The sequence below is a fragment of the Amblyomma americanum genome, chromosome 6, assembly GCF_052857255.1.
Source record: "Amblyomma americanum isolate KBUSLIRL-KWMA chromosome 6, ASM5285725v1, whole genome shotgun sequence".
NCBI classification, from domain to species: Eukaryota; Metazoa; Arthropoda; class Arachnida; order Ixodida; family Ixodidae; genus Amblyomma; species Amblyomma americanum.
In genome coordinates this window covers 113,579,812-113,602,792 of record NC_135502.1, presented here as the reverse complement: position 1 = coordinate 113,602,792, position 22,981 = coordinate 113,579,812, and the positions used below count along the sequence as shown (strand labels likewise).

General features: G+C 49.5%; 2 protein-coding genes across 2 annotated transcripts in view; one reads left to right on the top strand and one right to left on the bottom strand.

The window, feature by feature from the left end:
- The first annotated feature begins 16,929 nt into the window (after positions 1 to 16,929).
- LOC144094020 (methylmalonyl-CoA epimerase, mitochondrial-like) lies at positions 16,930 to 18,179 on the top strand. The gene is made up of 3 exons (XM_077627861.1): positions 16,930 to 17,199; positions 17,261 to 17,441; positions 17,812 to 18,179. Exons 2-3 carry the CDS (start codon positions 17,265 to 17,267, stop codon positions 18,124 to 18,126), a joined length of 492 nt encoding a protein of 163 aa, XP_077483987.1. The 5' UTR covers positions 16,930 to 17,199; positions 17,261 to 17,264; the 3' UTR covers positions 18,127 to 18,179.
- Positions 18,180 to 18,547: 368 nt separating this feature from the next.
- Positions 18,548 to 22,981, bottom strand: part of LOC144094019 (uncharacterized) — a 34,705-nt gene continuing 30,271 nt past the window's right edge. Inside the window, exon 11 of the mRNA XM_077627860.1 lies at positions 18,548 to 21,392. Within this exon, the coding sequence (XP_077483986.1) occupies positions 20,893 to 21,392 (500 nt within the window). The 3' untranslated portion in view covers positions 18,548 to 20,892. The remainder of the gene's footprint in view (positions 21,393 to 22,981) is intronic.

The following is a 22,981-nucleotide window of genomic DNA, read 5'->3' as shown; positions in this document are numbered from 1 at the left end:
CACCTGGCTCGTTGCGAGTTTGTCGTATACGGCGAACGTCACGAACCATGCATGCGCAGATGAGCAGGGGCCGGTTCCGAAGCAGCTCGGTAACGTGCACGTCTGCGATCGAAAAACGTGCCAAGAGCGTGTTTAATAAACACTGAAAGCATCTGCTGAAGGGTCAGTAGGTAGCCCTTGAGAATCCGGAGGCTTCTCGAGCGGTGACAAGATGCCTCCGAAACTTCGGAAGAAGTGCATCAGCTGAGATCTCCAGGAAATAGACGCCCAGAGTAACTCTATGATTCTAGCTATTACAGACACATTTTGTTTGCTATGTGGCTAGACTTGAAATGAAAAAGTGTAGCAACGCAGCAGTGCTTGATGTGCTTACGGTTTCATTCTTCAAGCAAACGCGCGTGGCGTTGATTGCATCAGCCTGCTCGTATGAAAGCGCACGACTAACTCTAGGCGGCTGAGCTTTTATATGCAACGGCTTGCTGCGTTTACCTTAGTCATGCAGGTCCCTTATGCGACTGTAATTAACTACTTGAGTCAAGCAAGTTATATGCCGGAGCTCGCAGCAGATGCAAGCCACAGATACTTTTTTCGTGGTTGACAAAGCACTGTGAAACTGAATCCCCACTGCTGCCTTGGCCACCAAAAGGTGGCTGGCAGTATTGAATAAATAAATAAATAAATAAATAAATTAATTAATTAATTAAAGTCGCAAGCCCGTCAAATTCCACAACTCATGTTGATTTTCAGTGCACATGGGTGTTTAAGTCGACCTATGCAAGTTATAAAACCAAAAATTATCTGCCACTCACTTAGGGCATGATGTTAGGATAGGTTCACTGTACAGCCTCCGCCCCCCAAACACACACACACATATCTGAAGATGATTTTCTCGTGGCACATTTCCTTTCTCTACGTTTCCGGACCTGCACTCTTGTTCCGTGGTTCCGAAATTTGACGTCCGCACAGAACTCTTTTCAAGTCCCAAAGCGACTCAGGCTATGAGGGACGCCGAATCCTTCGTGCTGTTTTTTACACCAACGACCTACTGGTGTCGTACGCATGCCGCTTATATATCCACTTCCTTAACTTAATTCTTGCTGAACGCGGAGGCATAAATTTGCTCTGTTTGTACGGACGGCGTGTGAAGTTATGATTGGTCTTCTCTTATGAAGGACACGCGCGCACCCTGCCACAAAATTCGCGCAACCAAGTGCTCCACCTTCATGTTCCAGAATGCGCGGAGCCCTTCTATCTACCTTCATTCGCAGCACCATCTGCAGCAGCAGCTGCTATCGGAGAGGCTCGTGCAAGAGATCGCCACACTACCCGCAGTATCGTGGTCATCTAATCACTCTTGGCGCTGTTTTGCATCGCTTCGTTGTGTTATCGGCCAATTTCTCGATTTCGAGTTCGACAGATACGCCGGGAGCTCGTGAAACCGTACTGAGTCCTGTCTTTGAGTCGGTATCTCGCGCTGCGTCGTGAACGATGTCACTCACGTCGAACTGTTTTCCACAGTCATGGACATGCGGCTAGTTCAACGTATAACAACAAGTTTCCCGTCGCGGTATGACCACTCCCACACCTCGCGTCGTTTGATGTCAGTACACAGAAAACACATCTTTTCCTCTCTTCATCTGTCGCCGGAAGGGCAGCAGGCAGGTACGCAGCAAGTCTTATGCATCCTCCGCGGCATTCACAACGTGTTAGTCCCATCACGCTGTAATGAACGGCAGCAACTACGTGCGCCATTCCACTCACTGACAACGCTCGCCATCTTCCCTGCCGTCTGCTTGGTGCCTTTAGACGACATCTATCGCCCATAACGTTACGGCCGAACTTCGTGCCCAGCAATGGAACTCTAGTTGTGCTGGTAAAGGGACATAAAAATGTTACGAAGACGACCACGAGTGCGAAGGACTGATACAAGCGTTTGTTCGTGCCTTTCCAACTTGCGGTAGTTCTTGACGCGCTCTCGCTTTATAGGGCGGAAATTTCGCAGGATCAGTTCCTTATTCGAATGTCTTCTCATCGCAGCATTGTGCCACCGTGACTTCCGTATTCCATGAAGCAAAAAAACCCCGCTGATGGACGTGATAAAGTGCCGCTTGTATCACATTTTCCACGTAAATGCGTGTTTTAACCGTTGGCCGCATGCCAAATCTAAGTTTCACAGGGTAGACCTACGTCGCTGCTACAGATATACGAAAACGTTCGCTCATAAAAGTTCTGTAAGGCAGAGCACAAATACGCACCAGAGCGTCAAATGCAAGCTCACACAATGAACTGACTCACTGCTGAGTGTCACAACCAAGCGCACGCTATATGACAAATGAGTGGTGAGTGAAGTGAATGCTTATGTGAACACTTGTGTATCTTCGGCGACATCTTCCCTTTGTGGGGCCCCAGACGCCCTTAACTGTGTGACTGCAGTGCGCGTTCTCGGAAGGCCGCTCTCTCCTGCGACATCTTCCCTGTGTGGGAACCCGGATGTGCTTGAACTGCGTGAGTCGCACAGTCCCTGACTGCACTGCGCGTTCTCGGAAGAAACACGGGGGGGGGGGGGGGGGGAATGCTGCTGTCGCCAGCGCTGAGAGGAGGGAGAACGATACACTGATTAAAAGATCGCTCGAATTGATGGGCAGAAAAACTAGGAACAGCCAGGCAGTTGCAGTTCGAGAAGCACTCTGTTCCGTGGCCGGCATAACTATGCTCTTGCGGCCCGCGTTGTCATCCGCACTGACGCCCTTCAAGTTGTCCGGTTGCTACGACGTGTTAGCCGCTGTCCAACGATATGTCAGGACATCCACCGGCTCGCGGCACGCATCCCGCAGCCAGTACGTATTGAGTGGGTCCCACGAGATCTGCTGACGTATCAAAGCCAGGCAGATTTAGCGACCCGCATTGCGAATCCAAACTCATCACTGCCTCGGCTCCTTCATTTGGACAATTTTACACTCCTTTCATCAAGAAAGTAACTCCTCTGGCGCCGCACACGTGCTCTCATCCCTCCGTGTGCGGTAACCCTCCCCCGCGGTCTTACCCGGACAGAGGAGGTTGCGCTTAGGAGGATCCGGGTCGGGGTTGCCCTCACACCTGCCGTCACTCGGAAGGGGCCTCAGTACCGAGAATTGTTTCCTGGGCCAGGTTGTCCGATATGTAAACACGAGGACATTGAAGCCGAGATTCATCACTTAGTGTGGGACTGCCCTGCTCTCAAGCCTACAAGGATCCGGCACTTGAAGGTAGGGGGTCTTTCACCAAGCAACCTTGCTTCATACATTGCTTGGACGCAGGGACCGTACCATCGTTCTCTGCTGGACTTCATCAAATCAGCTAGCCTTTTTTCATTCATTTAATCACTGATACATATTTCATCACACCTTCACCCATTATTGATGCCCTGGGGCAATAAATTTCGCTTGAAAAATAAAGCCAGGCAGTTGGCGACGAGCAAGGCCGTAGACGACATCGCAGGCAGCCGGTCCTCCGGACGGAAGCGAACAAGCCTGCGGGCAGAAGAGAAGCCTGGGCGAACGAGCAAGGCCCACTCCGAAGCCCTTCCGTTCCTTCTGACTTCGACGCCAACACAGCGACATATATTTGTTTTTGCTTTAACTGAATCTAGCGGTGTCTCTTTTGTCTCTCTGTCCAGAGTGGACCCGCGCAGTATGTGGGGTCGTCACACTTTGCTTATGGTTGTTTCTTGATGCTTTGTTTCCTATTACGGCGATAATTTAAGGAATGAATCCAATTTCGCCTTGCAACGTGTGTTGAGATTTCTTTTAATGCAATATCCCTGTAACAAGTGTCAGTACTTACAATATTGTGTCTGCAAAGCAAAAACGAGCACCTTTAGGCTGTGAGAAGAAGGCAAAGCTGATGGAGTCTTGCTGCCGTTTGAGTTCTACCTTCAGCGCATTTAGGCGATGCTTGAAGGCGTCCGGGTCGGCGCTATTGACGCGCGCCTCCCACGACAGCACGTCCTCTGCGCGCCGCATGTCCAGGACAGCAAGGAGCCAACACGGCGACTCTTCCATCGGGTACACGCCAAAAATCAGGCCACACGTGGGCACCACGTACATGATCTGGACGGCCTTCCAGTCGGAGACCGTGACGTACACGACAGCGCCGTAGAGCGAGGCCAGGAGGCTGCCGCCGGCTACGGCGAGGCTGCAGAACAGGGCCCGGTGCTGCGTATCGGTCACCTCGAACAGCACCACGGTGGACGTGACGAGGACGCTGGCGGCCGCGCCGGACAGGAGAGCGCGGAGAATGGCGAATACGAGTACTGTCTTGGCGAAGACCAGTGCTATGCCGGCAAACGCGAGAGGAAGATCCCGATGCACAGCACGGGGCGCCGATACGTGCAGCGCGGATGTGAAGAAGGCCAGCGTGGTGCAGAGCAGAACGAGCCTCTGAAACCAGCCGTGGCCGAAAATGAGGATGTGGTCCAGCGGCGACGTGAGCCTGGTAGTGGTGGTTGTTGTGGCAGGGGCGGAGACGGTCGTGCCCACCTCCTGCGGAGCTTCAAGGGACTGCACTGAGATCGGCGGGGCCGCGGAAGGTCGGCTGCTAGTCCGGCGATTTTTCTTCGTCGTGCGAGTTTTCCCTTTGACGGTGGCCATATCGCATCACAGGGGCAGCGCTGTTCGAATATCTGGACGTCTCTTCCCGATAGCTAGCAGCGAAGTGCAATCATGGCGGCTCCTCCGTGAGAACGGCCTTGCTCGTGATGATGGTGTTGATGTCCTCAGGCTTCGCTCACTGATCTTTTTTTCTTTCTCCTTTCAAGGCTTTGGAGACGGAATAATGGGCTCAGACTGGTACCTGAGGGCAGAAATAAAGCTCATATACATGTAGCTTTATGCGCAGTGCCGAATGCAAGCCTATATGTGAATGTAAATGATAATGACGCAAGGCTTTTTACTGTTTGTTCGTTCGTCAAGGCTTCCGGCACGCGGCTTCATCGCTCTGTACGTGTTGCGAGGCGCGGCCAGATTTATCTCGATTGATCGCACCCAGGCAAAGCTGATTCTACACTGTTCAAGACTGTTACGGTTAACTTGCTCGCCGTAGCTCAAAAGTTCGTGTCAGCTTGAAACCGAGCGCGACCGAGAGCGGCGGGCATTCTGTTCGACGACCGCCGAACACGCTTGTTGCTTTCGCCGCCGCCGAGTTATTCAGTTCTTTGTGAGCGCAGGTCAGCCCAATAAACAGTTTCTTTTTGAAACTCCGCTGCCTTCCCCACTGCCTGGACTGCCGTTACCACTACATGACAATATATTGCAAAAAGAAAGCCATAAAGATCAGAAGAGGATTTTTAGAACGCGAACTTTTTGCTGTCATGCGCAACTTAAAAATGTCCTGTTCATTAATTTTTGCTGCGTATGGCGTACTTTTCAACGTACGAGTAATAAATAAACGCTACCAGCCAGGGAGCCATGGCTGAAGAGGGTAAGGAAGACGAATCATGTTTAAGCTGCGCAGACGTCTTATACTCAGGGGTGGTATGTAATTAGTGCGCAGGCGCATTGCCATGACGTAAGACATAATCCCGGAGTCCTGTCTCTGGGTGCCATTCTACTAACTCATAGAATTTTTGTTTTTGCATAAACAATGTTGCGTTCGGCTGGCCATTAACTAGTCCTTCGTTTTCATTAAACAGAATTCACTACATGCCCTGTGCTGCGAAAACCGTTACCAGAGATTTCTTGCGGACACTTAAGCTTTTGCAGGTATGTGTGTGAGGGTTGAAACTATCAGCGTCGACTGGAGCTAATTCTGTGTATTAAGCAGCAAAACTCGGGCCTGTATGCCTGTAGTAATATGAGTAATACGCCAATAGATATGGCTTCGTCTAAATTTACGAGCATTTTTTTGTGCACCACCCGGCAAGGATGCACGTTTCCTCATTTGTAAAAGCGATGGGTAACCATCGAAATGAAGCATTCTATAGACTCGAAGGTATTTGTGCAGGACTCTTGACACTGCTGGCGATCCAGTTTGTAGTCCGGCTTCAGTTTTCACAAATATCTTCGGATTGATTTGGTGCGCAATTTTTTCATGACAGTGCGGTCACCGGACGCCCACTTCTCTCCTAACCTTTCTTTGAACTTGTGTGCTTCCTACGTTCTTTAAACCACTGCAAAACGCGCGGAAAGGAACACCGTTCCCTAAAGCCCTTCGTGAAAGCCCAAAGCTGTAAGTCTTGTTCGTTTAAGCAACCTTTATAGTCTCGCGACTATCGCGCACGACAAATGATTGCCACACAGACGAGAAAAAAACACACTCCCCCTATAGCACCGAGAAGCAAGGAAGCAAAGTCTCGAACAAACTAGGGAATAAAAATGCGAGCTGATTTCGACCTCATTGCTGGCAAGTGAGACAGTGCATCGCAGCGTACACTCTAAACACGAATACGCTTACCTATATAGGGGTAAGAAAGGAGCAAGCTGTCCTTTAGCACACTGTCTTTTCACTCATTTCTGTTTAGAATATAGCCTGCCTCAAAGTGTTAGACAGACTCGAAAACACTTAGTAGCACTCGAATTTGGGATAAAAATTACTGGTCCTTGAACCGAGCTTTCGTAAGGTGTGGCGGTGGTGTTGAAAACTTTATTTAAAAATTCAGGGGGCACTTTGTTGACCTAAAGTGCGGTGAGGAGAAAGCCTTTAGCGCGGTGTTGCTGCTTGTGTCACTGATGTGTGGTTAAGATGTTGATGAAGTACACTATTGTTTGTGAATCTTAAATGCTGGAGACACTGGGGGCGTTTGGGAGGCATCCGTCTGATTCGACGCCTTTCCACAAACACTCTCCAGCGTCCTAGACAAGGAGAACAACATACGCGTTGGCAGGAAGTAGCGATTGCAAAGGTTCTTTGCAATCGTCTGCAGCTAGTTGTCGCTCACTTAATAGGCACGCATCAGGTCTGCGGTATCAGAGGCCGCAGCATCCAAGCCCATATTCATATTGCACGTTCAGCAGTGGAGACAGTATAAGATGAGATCGGACAAGTAGCTCTAATTCAGATTGGCCTTGCCAAGGCGTTTGATAAAGTTCGTCACGATTTCTTGTTTGCGGTCTTACAGCATGCAAATATTGGAGATGTTTTGCTTAGGGGCATAAGACTGTGCTATAAGGAGTCCTATACAAGGCTAATAATTGTTAACCAAGGGCTAACCAAACCTATTCCATTGAAATTATCTGTTCGCCCAAGGCTGTTCATTATCGCCTTTGTTGTTTGGCCTATATCTTGAACCCCTTTGCTTCAGTATTATTAATTGCACATCTATCCGTGGTTTCTCCCTGGCACAGTGTGAAATTAATATTTTAGTCTATGCAGATGTTGTCGCCCTCTTTTGTTCTGACAAAAAAAAGTGTACTTAAGGCATTACGTTTGACTGAACAGTTTTGCGAGGTTTCAGGTGCGGCTCTTAATCTAGATAAATCCAAGGCGTTTTGGTTGGGCTATTCGGGTACAACGCGAATTCATCATAGTGGCATAAAATGGAACTGCGGGACCCTTCACTTCCTAGGGGTTCCTCTTCACCAAATTCGCAACAGTGGCGCCTACTGGGATTCACAGATAGTCTCCATGAGGCGACAAACACAGGCTTGGATGGGTAGGGAACTATGAGCATTTGCTCGAGCTCAAGTCTGTAACATTTTTTTATTTGCAAAACTTGCCTATGTGCTGCAGGTTCTCCACTGTGCGAGGAAGAAAGTGCAGGTGATGCACAGAATATTTGCTACATTCGCATGGCGTTCCCAATGGGGACCGATGCGTCGCGATAACATATTTCTTTTTCTAGAGTCTGTTGGAATAGGTCTTGCTCACTTATTCGTGCATCAGCTTAGTTCGTTTTTTTTTATTTTTCAAATCGTGGAGGAAAAACGCTAAGGCGCCCGTGTGCTGTGCGATGTCAGTGCACGTTAAAAATCCCCAGGTGGTCGAAATTATTCCGGAGCCCTCCACTACGGCACCTCTTTCTTCCTGTATTCTTTCACTCCCTCCTTTATCCCTTCCCTTACGGCGCGGTTCAGGTGTCCAATGATGTATGAGACAGATACTGCGCCATTTCCTTTCCCCCAAAACCAATTATTATTATTAACCACCCTTTTTTAGTAGCTGTGCTTATTAGGCGTCTCAGTGCTCGTTTTCCTTTCCTATTCGCACCGAAGCGACGCACTCGAGAGGGGCCTTTATTGAGATTCCTTAAGGAAGTTGCTGACACCTTCAATTTCCTCACTGTGCGCTTTTCTTTAGACTACCTGTATAGCCTCTCCAGAAGGCAGATGACTAAGACACTTACAGAGTATTTGTTCCCTGTACCGTTGTATCGGCAACCTTTTCTGGAGTTCCTTGACACCAGTGTTTCAAAACGTGTTAGGCGAATGTGCATTTCTTCTGCCGCAAAAACATTGTTTTTTTTAAACTGCACACATTTAACGCTGCCTGTGAAAGCATGGCTTCATGCTAAGGAGATGCTTGCGCCATGGGCGGTGGATTGCCGCCTTTGCAATACACCAGAGACAAATGACCGTTTTTTTATTCTGTGCATTGATGCTATATTCTTCTGGGACATTTTACAACGAACAGTTAAGAAGGACATTGACATCACACCCTACAGTATCCGTTTTTTTCCCGTGGAGAAACACTGTGTTGTGCGATACGATATATTTATAAGTACCGAAAGCTGGGCAAGTTGGTTACGGTAAAACAGCGCGGAAAAACACGTGGAAGGAACAAACACGACGACACGAGCGCTGACTTTCACCTGGTGATTTATTACGCACGTGTGTCCAAATACTATTCCCGCCAAACTCTAAACAGAGCAAAAGATAAGCGCACGTGCGCCCCATTGCTTCATCAGACATCCGTCATCTCCAAACATATATAAGGATCGGATAGCAAGGGAACTAGTAGAGGCATATCACACTGACAAAGGGGGCGCAGCATGCATTAGCAAGCCCTCATTATCGCTGGCTGACCGCGAAATCCCCTTTTTGGAGAATGCATTTGTAGAATTTCAGATTTAAGATGTTCAGTGATGACGCAGTGTTTATTCAACATTTTTTTGTTCTTTTTAGTGTTTGGCGGGAACTGTATATGTACATATGTGCGTGATAAATCACCAGTTGAGTCAGCGCTCGTGCCGTCGTGTTTTTCCGCGCTGTTTTACCATGGATCTATTTATGTTTCTGGGACTATTTAGTATCTGGAAGAGCCGCATGATGGACCGCCACGCCGAATCACCACAGCCGTCGAAATCTTTGTGCCGTGACCATTGCGCTTTGGTGCGGGGAGTATATGCTGCCCTGCAAGAGCCGCATAGCTGGCTCCCCTATCTGGATGCATGCGTGTGCCTCCCAGACTTTTGATGTTTTGGAAGGAGGGGTCATGCAGGGGTAAGGTGGCCTGGTGTTTTGTGGCGTAAGCGTGCTTAGATTTTTCTTTTCGGCACTATTTCCATGCAATAAAGACAAAAAGGAAGTAACGTAGTCGTTAGCACGCTCAGCTGCGGCACGGAAAGATGGTGGATCGAATCCGATCGTGCAAAAGAATGTTTTTTTTCGCATCGAGTTCCTGAAGAGCGTGACATCGGACGGACAGAGTCATGACCGCGAGTATGAACCATTACAGGCTTTCGCCTTAAAACAAGGGAGTTTAGGACACGCAGGTCCTTGGGTCCCCGCACGGCCCCACTGTACTCAAACGTTCATGTCCCGGAGGCTCATGAGGCTGGCAGACCGGCCTGTGGCGATGGCTTGCTTGGCCGGGTCCTCGGAGCGCAGTAGGGTCTCCCAAGCCTCCCAAGTAGTACGGGGCTCCATGCCCCGCGGGGGAGGATCCGCCGGGCAGATGCTTTGGGGTGGTGGCAGATGGTATAGGAATGGTTTGTGCAGTCGTTTTAACGCGATAGCGACTGCTATGTTAAGTTGTAAAATATTTCTCACGTTGTGTGCTTTACGAAACTTAATCATGGGTACACTTTTTGAACATTTTCTGGACGCAGTAGTTGCCTAGTAGGGCTTAATAGGTCCAATGGTTTAGTTCAGTTGGGTCCAATTGGCGGGGTGGCAAAAAACACACCTACAACCAATTGGAAAATGCACCTGGAATGCCTGACTGGTTCCAGTTGAAATTTCCAATCGTCTTTTTTTTTATTTTACTGAGGTCCGCAGCAGAGGGATGTTGAGCCGCCACAACCATTACGAAGTGCTCAGGATGCTTTGAATGATAGTAGCTGTCCCAGGAATAACCTGATCCAACACCGAACAGAAAATCCGGCTCTGTAGGGCAGTTAAAAATGGTTCCAGTTAATACCATTAATTTGGAGTTCCAGTTGGAACCAATGCGCTTTTTTCAGAGTCTATGCTGCTCTGTAGGTACTATAGTGTTCCTGGAGAGGCATCACAGGGACGTGGAAAGAATGGCCCTGGTCGTTCAGAAGCAAACACTAATGGAATGCATCTATGGCGACCTTTGTTTACGGGCGCGAGGCCGTGGCGAAGGTGAGCTGTGAGGATAGACTTATGCGCCTTCCCGATGCCAGCCTGGTCCTCCAAACAGTGGTGCACACCATTTTTGCGGCAATCAACGGGGTGGATGTGGCGGACGCTCCGCCTTCGTCCGCGACTCAGTCTGCCTGCGGTAAGCCTCGCGTCTCCAGTTAGATCTGACGGCAAGAAGCTGCTGGAGAAAGTGCGCCTCGTTGCGACGGAACAATAGCCGCGTTTACATAAATGCGACAGAAGTCGACTCCAGTCCCCTTTTTGAGGGAACTTGAATAAATGGGTAGCGCAAAAAGGACGACTACAGAAGGAAGACACCAGAGGAAAGAGGACCAGCCCCTTTCATCTGCCACTCCCTGCATTGTCACGCTAGCAGGGTCATGAAAATCGGCCGACGCCATTGGCTGGAAGGGGGTCCTTTGACGGGGAAAAGCCGTTTCATCTTGAGTTGTATCCGACTACAGACGAGGCGCCCTTCGCATTCTTACGTGCATCTCATGCCGGCCAAGCACTTAAGTTTATCACGGAGTTATTTTCATTGGTTATAGCACTTAGCACCAACCGGATGTAATAACAGAACTGTTTCAGTGTACGAGCATCGAGCTGTGCACTAGCATGGCACATGCTGATGACATGAACGCCAGGCGCTGCAAAGGTAGGAGATGAACCATTGCTGTTTGAGTTCCTTGGTCTGTAACTTCTGGGAGTGCTGCCTTCAGTGTCAGGGCCTTGTTCTTTTTTCTACAACGCTGCAGTTGTCTGTGGTCAACAGTTTTCGACTTCGCGGCCTGTTCATCAAGATTTGTCTCTGCAACTGCCCAGATATCAAGCCACCGATTCCGTCAGGATTCTCTCACTGAGATCGGTGACAGAAGCTGCAGTTTTCAACAGCTGTTGTGCAGCGCGTATTAATTCACGACGCAGCTGCCATCTTCTTGACAATAGCCTTCGGAGTTATTAGACGGCCTGTAGCTAGCTTTCTTGAGTAGAAAACTACAAACCTTCTCTGTTATTTCGCCATGAGCCCAACGCTGTCCACGCCGCCTGTCGTCGCTCTTACGAAGCAGTGACGGGGTTGCTTGCCGCTGGCTGTTGCTGCTGTTCGCTGGCCTTTTGCTTGCGCGTCTTTGCTTGCGCGTCTCTCTTAGAGACTCTACTAATTGCACAAGTGCTACCATACGCAGGCTTTACGGATTCAAGTGGTAATCGGACAAGTTGGCTTGTTTGTGACGTTACTCGCAACTAACCCATGGCTACATATCGCGAAAAGAGAAACTGTTCTGAGGATGTGATCGATTTGAGCTTACCCCTGGCCCCGGGTTTCTTTTAGGCATGAACAGCGTAACGCTATTAAGTACAGAACTGTTAACCGTTCAACTGTGCACTATAGTATAGCAAGCTTCATTGGCTGCTATAGGTGACATGGGATGTCTGCATTTTTTTGTTGCCTGTTTACCTCTGTCATGCGCTGTGCAGCGGCACTTTGTGCTCCTGACTCATTCCTGTGCGCTGTATTAAATGGCGCATGATTGCACTTTGTGCACACGCGTATTGGGCTCGCCATACTTCAGCGGCGTCGAAGATGCCACCGCTCTCGTTCAGCGCCGATCCATCTCTAAATCTATTTCTGCAGCTAAAGAAGTATCCTTCACTGGAAAACACGAAGATGAAATCTCAGCCACTAACTTGAACCGCTGTGGCCGCGACAAGCCGGCAACGAGGCTGGCAGACGGCGTGCCAACGTGGCGTAGGCCCAGCAGGCGCACGCGCAATACTAGTGGCACATGCTGAGCGAGAGCGAGAGAACTTTATTTTCTGAAAAATTGGGGCAATCCTCTATGATTGGGGCCACGAATAGGGGTAGTCCTCCCATCTCCATGGTGGGCCTCTTCTTAGGCCGGATGCCACGTGGCCGTCCAGCGACCTCTGCGGCCCTTCTCGTGACCCGGAATGAAACTTGCGGGTCCGAGCTGAGCAGCGTGGCCTTCCACTGGCATTGGCCAGCGCAGTGAGCCAACGTTGTTAAAGAACGTTGGCGGGGGTGGATTGATGGAAGGTAGGAGCGTCCCCTTTGAAACGGGGTTATGGCAGTTGCCACCATGCTCAGCTTTTTTTTTGTTTAACTGTGCTGTAAGTTGTGAGACCTCTTTCTCGAAACGTCCATCCCAATATAATATCCCTCGCCGCGTAGCTCGCGCTAATGCCCTCCATAAGTATTACGGCCAAGCCCCCGATGCCGTTTGGGTAGACGCTGCATGTACAGCGCATGAGGCGGTAGCAGTTCCCTACAATCAAACCCTACCCCACCCCCTAACTCACCGTCTTCCCAAGAGGAGACCGCCATTGCTCTAGCCCTTGCACATTCGGAAGCCCAATACATCTTCAGCGACTCCAAAACGGCTCTGTCCAGCTTTGCCAGGGGCAGGATTCACACCCCTGCCTGGCAATTGTTGAACACCCCTACCCAAAACTTACCGCGCAAGGTAGAGATCCAGTGGGTGCCGGCTCACTCTGGGAACCCTTGAAAAGAGGCTGCCGATAAATTGGCCCGAGATTTGATTTGCCGGGCTCAGGACAGTCTCGATCAAGGATTATCGAGGGAGCGCGGGTGTACACCTTTGCAGAGCTCACGCAAATACCCCGTTTGGACCGTCGGACTTACCCTCGTCCCCAACCCTCTCTTACGCACTCCAAACAGATAATATTCGCCTCCAGACCCGCTCTCTGTCATCTCTGCTGTTATCCCACTCTTGTGGCACATCCCCTGCATGCTCCCTATGCGATGCCCCTCACGCCACACTCTCCCACATCCTTTTCGGCTGCCCTGCTGACCCTCCCCCGCAGGGACAGCACGCTATCTCGAGCTGGGTGGACTGGGAGGTCCTGCTCACGTCTGCAGACCTGAAATCGAAGCTGGCTGCGGTGACTCGGGCTGCCGACGTCATGTCTCGACATGACCTTCACGATGCAGCGCGGGACAGCGCAGTGGCCCAGGGACCCAGCAGGGTCTAAAACTCACTTGAAGCAATAAAATTTTATCTCTGTCTGTAAGTTATTAAAACTCGAGATGTTCTTTACATACGTCTTCGCACGCTTCTAACCTTATGTCATCCTCTCTGCTTTTGAGCCACAAATCTTCCAATCGCTTTTTGCTAATTTCCACCGAAGGTTTATTTGCATGACCATAGTTATCTCTAAACTATAGGGCCCCAGGAAGAGTGACTGTGCCTGCATCGACATCGGGATGAATACCATCTCATTTTAGTATGAGGTCTTCTATTGTTCCTACAGATTTACCACACAACACAGCGCATGCGTCATCTTCTTTAAATATCTTTTTGTAGCGGCGCGTTCTAAGACACCCTGACCTAGCTTCAAAGAGTAGGGCACTGCCTCTTGACTCAGTCAGAAAAACTTTGTTTACAAAAAAACAAAAAACGAGGTGAGTTGAGAAAAGGCGGGGGTAGTTGCCTAGTCCGGCAGACCGGCTCGAGCCCGGCTGACCAGGCCACGTTGGGCCGTAAGCAATATTTCTTCTGAAGCAGATGCAATTTCACTACAGCATGACCTCAACTCTGTATTCTCTTGGTGCAACAACTGGAATATGGCGCTAAACATCTCCAAATGTAATCTGGTCCGGTTTACAAAAAAGAAACAATTCCTCCAAACAGACTATTTCCTTGGTAGCACTGAATTATCCGCAGTTTCAACTTATAAGTACTTGGGAGTCTTTTTTTCTACTGACCTACTGACATATCTGCTAAAGCCAGCCGCACATTAAACTTTCTCAGGCGTAACTTTAAGGACGCTCCCCTTACGCTGAAGGAGACATTATACATGTCTACTGTACGTCCGATACTTGAGTATGCTTGCGCGGTTTGGGACCCGCATACAAAACTGAATATTGAGGAGCTGGAGCGCGTCCAGAAACGGGCTGCTAGGTTTGTGTCCGCCGATTACAATTTCCAAAAAAGTTCTTCTGGTTTGCGCGAGAAGTTGGGATGGCCGTTACTTGAAAACAGGCGCAAATATTTGAGACTCTCTTTCTTTTATAATGTGCTTAATAATAAAACTGGAATTCCAAAAGAGAAATACATTAATGAACCCAGCTACATTTCCGCCCGCACTGACCACCCTCTTAAGCTGCGCGAGTACAATTGCCGTATAAACGTATTCAAATATAGTTTTTTCCCACGAACAGTGCATGATTGGAACTGTCTCCCTTCGCGGGTCGCTACCGCTCCTCCTACATCGTTTCTGGCCGATTTGCAAAGCCACCTGTCAATATAAGTGCAATAATTCTTGTCCGAGTGTATTATGTTTTAAGCAGTGCTGTATTTTAAAATGTATCTTTTTTTGTGTGTATGTGTGTGTTTAGGGTATGTTTGCCTTTCTACAATGGTTTTTATTTTGTTTGTTTGTTTGTTTGTTTTTGCTTCCGTGTGCATGGGTTTATTGTATTTTCTGTGTAGACCGCATCATTTGCCTAATTTATTACGTACTAGATGTTTGTTATTATTTATGATGTTTCCCCCCTACAATAATGCCCCAATGAGGGCGCTGTAGGTACTGTGTATAAATAAATAAATAAAAATAAAAAATAAATAAAGGCCAGCGCAGTTGGGCAGAGCAGCTTCACACGCCTCCTTTGTTATGTTGGCGGTCGGGGTAGCGTTGGGGCTGGAGGGACAAGCCCATACCATGTGATAGGTATCAGCCTGCTCTGCATCGCAGAGCGGCCAGGCTGTTCTGGATGTCGTGAATGTCACCTGTTTCGGCGGTGGTCCATATGATGTCCTCCGCATAGAGGGCGTGTTTAATGTTGCGGATAGCTGTTAGTTTCGCCGGAAGGTGCATCATGGCTATGTTGAAAAGAAGAGGGGAGAGTACTGCTCCCTGTGAAGTGCTCCTCGTTCCCAAAGTGCATGGTCCACGTTCTGTACCCTGAATCTTTATGTACGCATGCCTATCAGCCAAGAATTGCTGGATGTATCTATAGGTATTCCGTCCGCAGCCTGACCGTTCTAAATTGGCCAGTATGACATCGTGTTTGACATTTTAAAAGGCCCCCTTAAGGTCGAGTGCCAGTACTATCTTGTGGTCGTAAGTATATGTTGGGCCCTTAATAATTTCTTTGTTGAGTTGTAGTAGAATATCTTGTGCAGATATGTGTGGTCGGAAACCATGCATTGTGTGCGGTATTACGGTCCGCATATCTGCGCCATGCCCGCATATCTGCGGCCCGAAACACTTGCGGTTCTGGGTCAAACGATCGTTCAACGACTTTATGTGCAAGGTTTTTCATACCGCGGTTCGCATATTGTGCGACCGGTGTCGCGCACATAGATTGTCTTTTCGGGGTTGGGAAGCTGTTCGTGTGGCGGTGGTAAACAACCTTTATTGCCAATGCACCTAGTCCAGGGCTCTTTGCTCGTGAGCTGTGACAACGCCTCCGTTGGCTGTGACCACGCAGGTGTCTACTCGGCTATGTTGGCGGCAGGTATACGTGTGCCTCGCGCTGTCGATACGCTTGGCATTCAGGCATGCCACGCTCCTTTGGCGAGAAGGAGCGAATAATTCGAGCCCCTACTATCATGATTAAATATCGCATGGACGTAAGGAGGTAAATATACGCGCGACGACGCCGTGAAAGAACTGCGTTCGCTCCAGCGGAACGAGAGCCGCAAAGGCCGCGGTCCGTAACTTTGCGAAAGGCCGCATCTCCGAACCCGCTTTCCGGCTTCTAAGCCGGTCTCCCGCCCTTACCCGACCTATTCAGCTTCTCTGGGTCCCGGCCCACGCCGGCCACCCAGGTAACGAGGCGGCTCATTCTTTAGCTCGAGGTTTCGTCAGCCGAGCAGGAGCCGCCGACGCCTGGGGAGACGCTCGAGATCGAATGGTCGCGTATCACGAGATCACTCTACACTACCGTGAGCAACGGCTAACGTATCCCCCTCCGCACAAGTCTCTCACTAAATTGCAGCAGGTCACGTGGCGACAGCTACAAACCCGCCCCTTCCTCTCCCCTGCCCACTTAGCCCTGTTCACCCGGGACTGTTCACGCCAGTATGCACCCTCTGCGGCGCTCCGAAAGCGGATTTTGCACACATTCTTTATTCTTGCTCTGAGCTCCTTCCACCAGCCGATTGGCAACTCACAGACCTCGAGCGATGGGAGGCTGCGGTGTCCAGTTCTGACCCGGCTGCCCAACGGCAGCTAGTGGACTGGGCTTTGGAAGTCGCTGTGAAGCATCACCTTCCGGCCACGACACGCATCCAAGAGCAATTCCATCACTAGAATGTAACAATTAAGGCTTGCTCTACTTTATATAAAGTTTTTCACCACCACCACCGTTTCGGAACCGGAAAATCGAATGTGCCCATCGAGAGCCAATCCAAGCCCAAGCCGTAGCGTTAAATGGTCGCTTGCTTACGCTTGCTTGTCGGACGTGCGTAGAAATTATGAGGAAGCAAAAGACGAGCAACCTGTACAACAAACTACACAGGGGGGCAGTAACCAGCCTCATTGCACTTACGGCGCTCAGCGGGGGATATTGTGTTTATTTAACCTTCAGTTTCCTGCAGAACACCAAACTCCAAAGAAAAAAGCGAGAGCTAGCCGTGCAAGACCAGCTTCTCGTGGACGGAGCGAAGGAGCTAAGCAACTGAAAATTTTGCAGGTATGGATGCAGCGACATGCCGCGTTGTCACGCGCCGTTAGCAAAACCGAAACTTTTCCAGGACAATGCAGTCGCTGCTGGCCGGGGTAGTCCAAATCACCAGCAGGCCTCTCGTGCGAGCGCTGCAAACGTCGCCGATTGCCCGCCAGAAATGGAAAATTCTCCGCCTTAATCACGTCGCCGTGGCTACTCTTCAGCTCGAGAAGCTCACCAGTTTCTACAAGGACACACTGGGGCTTAAGGTGAGTGTTTTGATTGCCCGAGTTTACGCTTCGATCTAGTGCTTTAGATCGTTAGTGGCGTGTTGCGAATGGCCAGCATAACTGCGGTATCACAGCATCATTGGGAGCTTGCCAAGCAGTCGCATTGCACCAGTTCGCACATGGCCGAGCCGTGTGAAAGCTCCAACCTTTCGGTGTTGCTACATATCGATACCTTATCATAATTTCGTGCCGGTCCGCTGTCGTTTGTACCTAACTCTAGCCACTTCAGCAGCGATTAACTACCTTAGTCGACATTCCAGACAGTCGGTGCTGCAATTTTGTGTTTGGCGTTTTGCGACCCGCAGGGACGGCACCTAACCTGTGCTCCCGTTTCCCGATCGCTCCTTAGGTCAGCGAGCCAGTACCTCAGAAAGAGCACGGGGTGACGACGGTGTTCGTCGACGTCGGCAACACCAAGTTCGAGCTCCTGTTGCCGCTGGGCGACAAGAGCCCCATCGCAAGTTTCCTTGAGAAAAACAAAGGTGGCGGCGCCCACCACGTCTGCCTGGAGGTCGACGATATCGAGGCAGCCGTGGCCGACCTGAAACAGAAGGGCATTCGCATGCTGGCCGAGAAGACGCGCATCGGAGCGCACGGGAAGCCGGTCATGTTCCTCCACCCGAAGGACTGCGGAGGCGTCCTTGTCGAGCTGGAGCAAGCGTAGACACTCCATTCCTATGGTGGGTTAGGTCTCATTAAAGGAGTTGGCCAGAAGCAGCAGCGCAGTCACTTATTTACAGCGGCACTATGGATAGTGGATGCTGAACTAAAAGCGTCATTGCTGGCTACGCAGCACGATTCTCTCGTCTGGGGACCCATTTCCATGGAGGCTGGTTACACTACAGTGGAATGCTTTTTCTTTTGCAAATTTCAAACCTTCCAAGAATAAGAGCCGAACAAAACAACCGTAGAACATCCACACCTGTTCAGAGCAAGCTCTGAACTGTCTTTGTTTCGAATGAAGGGAAACAAAGCCTGCTGCAAGCTGCAAAGAGCTGCACAGCTGTAGCACAATCTGTAGGCGCTGTGAACTCAGACTCTGGGGCTAACTGGGATCATGACAAGAAATCGACACCACAAGGCAGTCGAGGTACAACATAAAGTTGCAGGAGTATTTATTCCGCAGTGATGGCTTATGGATACAAATCCAAATTTAGACTGGAAAGCTGCTATCAGCCCCATCCAAATCCACCTTAATGCAATAGTGACAGGTTATTTATTCCTGGAAACATTAAAACTGCTGGCAGGGTGCTTTGAACAGCTGCTAAAAGCCAACTTATTTAAAATGTGCTTAACCAGTGTGAGCGCGGGAAAGGAAAAGTGAACGCAATGGGTGAATGAACATATTCGGCCAGCTTTGTATGAATGCATTGCACAGGACTTTCTCGAAGACAAAAAAAAATATATACCCGTTCAAGAACACAATGCATTTAGGGAGGTGCCTCAAAGCAACAAAGGCCAGTTAGAGCGCTATTAAAAGCCATTCACGATTCCTTCCCCTGATCGTTTTTAAAAACCCGCTTGCACATTGATATGAAGTAACAGTCACACTGAGAGTTACACGATAGTTGTCTAAACCATTCCGAAATGGTACACTGGTCAACTAACCCAAGAACCATCTACTTCGACTACTCCCCAAACGAAGGTAGGCCCGCCGACACCACAAGGCTCCATCCAACACGAGCAAAACCAGGACAGCCAGGCGGCACAACCCAGTTGTGTGGGAAACCAGCTCTGCTTCTCTCCGGCTGCCCTCACGCATCCACCATCTCCATCTTGAAGCCTTGGCTGCGGCTTCTTTCCAATGTCACTTCTTCCAAGAGTCCTCCACAAAGAATCAAGGCAGACGAACTGATAGCAGTGCCATGCTAGGCAGTGTGGACATACCCGACCTAAATGCATATTGCGAGCAGTTTCTTCCTAATCGCTTAGGCTTCAACAGTTCCACTCGTCCCAACGCACTTTTTTTAATCTTTTATGAAATATATAAATAACAGGGGTACCACAATGATGCAACGAATATGATAAAAGAGATGGGCAATGCCTTCCACTTCTCACTCTAGATGACCTAAACTGATGAGGCGCCATGTTTCATTGCTAGAGATGTCATGATCAACAACACGTCATTGGTACGCTAAAAACAAAATCTGTACAAAAATCGTGTTTGTGTTTGTTCGTATCAAGGAACCAAACAGATTAAAGATTGATTTTTTTTTTCTCTTTTTCCTGCCACAAGAAAATGCTTTTAACACTACACTACTAAACTCCTGCCAGTATACGAAAAGAAGATCTATATTTTTTTTTCCAAGTAGCAGACAACACCGATAACGCCATTTCTGAAACAGCAAAGTTCTTATCCCTAAGAATAGCATTACTCATATACACATGTATACATATTTATATATATATAACATACTGGCAACCTTTTATGTCCACAAGTCATATGGTCCACATCACAAGATGAAACAAATGGAAAGAAGTGCGTTCAACAGTAACTCATTTGCTTCAAATTGTGCAACAAAAAGTCATTGCAAAATGCATAAAAAAAGCATGCCTCACCATTTGAACATCATTAAATACCTGTACACAGGATGATGTGTGACAAATTGTCAACACCGACAGAAACAGATATAACAAAAGTTATCGCCACGGCAAATGTGAAACAATGACAGAAAGCAGCATCAGCAGCGGGCACCTATGATACACAAGAGTTACTTTACAACCACGCTACCTATCACTTGGAGGGGACAATGAGAGAGAGAGAGTCTCGAAAGTGAACCGAGAGCTGTACAAGGCTAGGAAGGAACCAACAAAGGGAGAATAATGCGCTCAATTCACAGGAACACTTCTGCCATAGCATTTTTTTCTTTCATTTCTCCCCACCCACCCTTGAAGAGTCCTGTCAAAAACGTCACATCACTGAATATATCTTCACAAAAAAGAAGAGAGAAGACCACAAGCACAAGAAATTGAGCACAACAGCACAAGGAGAGAGAAACTGGCAGCGGCCACCACTGCCAGCCTCTGGACGGGACTCCCACATGACAGCGAGGCTGCCCCACTAGGGAGAGCCGCCACAAGAACACGACAATCGCCCCTCTTCCCCCTTTGGAACAGGTACGTGTGCGAGACCACCGGAGGAGAACCCTTCTGACCCAACCCCGTCTCAGGCCACCGTGGCAGGTGGCGGTGTCCCCCGCAGCAAAAGTGGGTCTTCCCACCACAGGAAAGAGGGCAAACCCAACCGTGTGTGTGGGCTTTGTACTGCAGCTTCCGCTGGCGCCATTGGGAGGGGTGCCAGGGAAGGCGGGAGATGTGTCATCGAGCCAGGAGCTGCGCCTGCCACCACTGGACAGAGGAAGGAACACTTCACAAGCGACTCTCGGGCCCAGACAAGCAGCAAAGCCTCCCCTCTCCCCTCAATTCACCGCTAGGACACCGACTCTTGGGCCAGCACCGAACGTTTGGGCAACACTGCATTGGAACCCTGGGTGGGAACCTCGGGAGCCACGGCAGACGAGGAGGAGGCGAAGTCGGCAGTTCCCAGGAGCCAGCCTCCAGATGCTGCCGAAACAGCTGGCGCATCACCGCTGGTGGCAGCTACAGCCTGTTGTTGCTGGGGCACAAAGGTGGGCTGTTCAAGCAGTGTGAAACCCTGGTCGGCAGAGGACAGCAGTGCCACAGTTCTTAGTGCTTCACCGCCCATCAGAGCTTGGGTGAGGGAATTGATATCGCTCGTGCTCAGCGGTAGGTCTGGGAAGGCATCCACCAAGTCCGGCAAGTCGGGAACTTCACCCTGTCCGACACCAGCAGCCGAAAGCTTGGCCAGGGACTCTCGTGCCATGTGCACATCCTTGGAGACAGCTGCCAGGGCCCGTTCCAGCTCCTCAGTTTCCTCCTTGCTTGGAACATACTCTCCATTCTTTGCTTCTGTAATGGCAATACATCGTACCATTCAGCACTGCACATGATGAAGGCTCCCAAGAAGCCTGCAGACCCATGCGGGGATTACAAACACTGTGGTAAGTGCTGCTTTCGCCTGCCATTTTATGCTGTTTTTGCAAACCTGTTAAAAGTTAATTTCACATGTGCTTCAAGAAACAATGCAGAGTACTCTTCCAACAGCTGCAGATCTGCAAACCAACTTGCCTGCACTTTTGTTTGCAATAAAAATTTGGACAGACAGAAGGAAAACAGCAGCTATATGCCATCAGCCACTAAGAAAGGTTATGTTCAAGCCGGGCAGAAAGTTTCAGTAGAGGCTCTTCAGAATAAAAACTGTATCCTCTCTTCTTTCAAAGTTTGCACAAGAGCAACACCATGCACTACAGCAACATTTTTGTAGCGATAGCTACATTACGGTAGCATTTTGAGCCTTCAGCGTGGCGGTGCCGCCACGCTGTCACGTGGTTCGTCACGCGGTGTGGAGCAGCTGCCGGTGGCACGGCACCGTGGCTGATCACGTGGTGGTCACGTGACCAAATTCTACTTGGCCAACGGTAGCTATCGCGTCACTTCAGGTTTAACCAGAGCTAAGCCGCTGCCAATTTTTTAGTCAGCTCCATATTGGAAAACTCAGCTTTCTAACAGTCATTTGAACAAATAAATAAGCACTGGAAGCCACACATCACCGCCAATGCAGTTTTTCTTCCAATGCAAAAGAAGCACAAAATGAATGGCAGACATATTGTGAACCTTGACCACAGTAGTACCTTCCTCCCTTCAGTTTGCCAATCCATTATTACAGTCGCCGACCGATTTTTCGGACTCGAAGGGACCAGGAAAATTGTTCGAATAATCGAACAGTCTGAAAAATCCGTGAACTACAAAAAAATCACTTTATTGAGATTAAATCGGCTTAAAAAGTCACTGATTTTACTTCGCAACAAATTTCTCTTGCTGGCAACGATTTGCGCCAAAATTGTGCTTTCACTGTACACGCTAGACCGCGAAGTCAGGGCGTTCATTTGAATACTTCCCACGCTTCTATGACGGGCCCGGCGGCACAGGCGGGGCCATGTTGTCCACAACCCAAGTGTGCACCACACCTCTCGTCAAACATACGCAAGGACAAGGCACTTTTCATTCAAAGCGGAGTAACCGCCGGATGCAATGACAAAATGGCGAACGGATGTAACTTCGTGAAGACTGAGCGCCACTCGGTCGACGCGGTCGGAGAAACCCAAGTGAGGAAACAGCGAATGGCCAACTTTCCCCACCGCAGTGGCTTAGTGGTTAGGGTGCTCGGCTACTGGTGCTCGGGTGCTCGGCGTGAGTATTTTTTCGGCTGTTGGCGCAGGTTCATCACCGCTGCGACACATGTGCAAATGAAAAAAATTGGCGGTGGTTTAGCTTTGGTTAAACCTGGAGTGACGCGATAGCTACAGCTGGCCGAGTGGAACTTGGTCACGTGACCAACCATGTGATCAGCCACGGCGCCGCAGCGCGGGCAGCTGCTCTGCACCACGTGACAGCGTGGCGGCGCTGCCACACTGAAAGCTCGAAATGCTACCGTATTG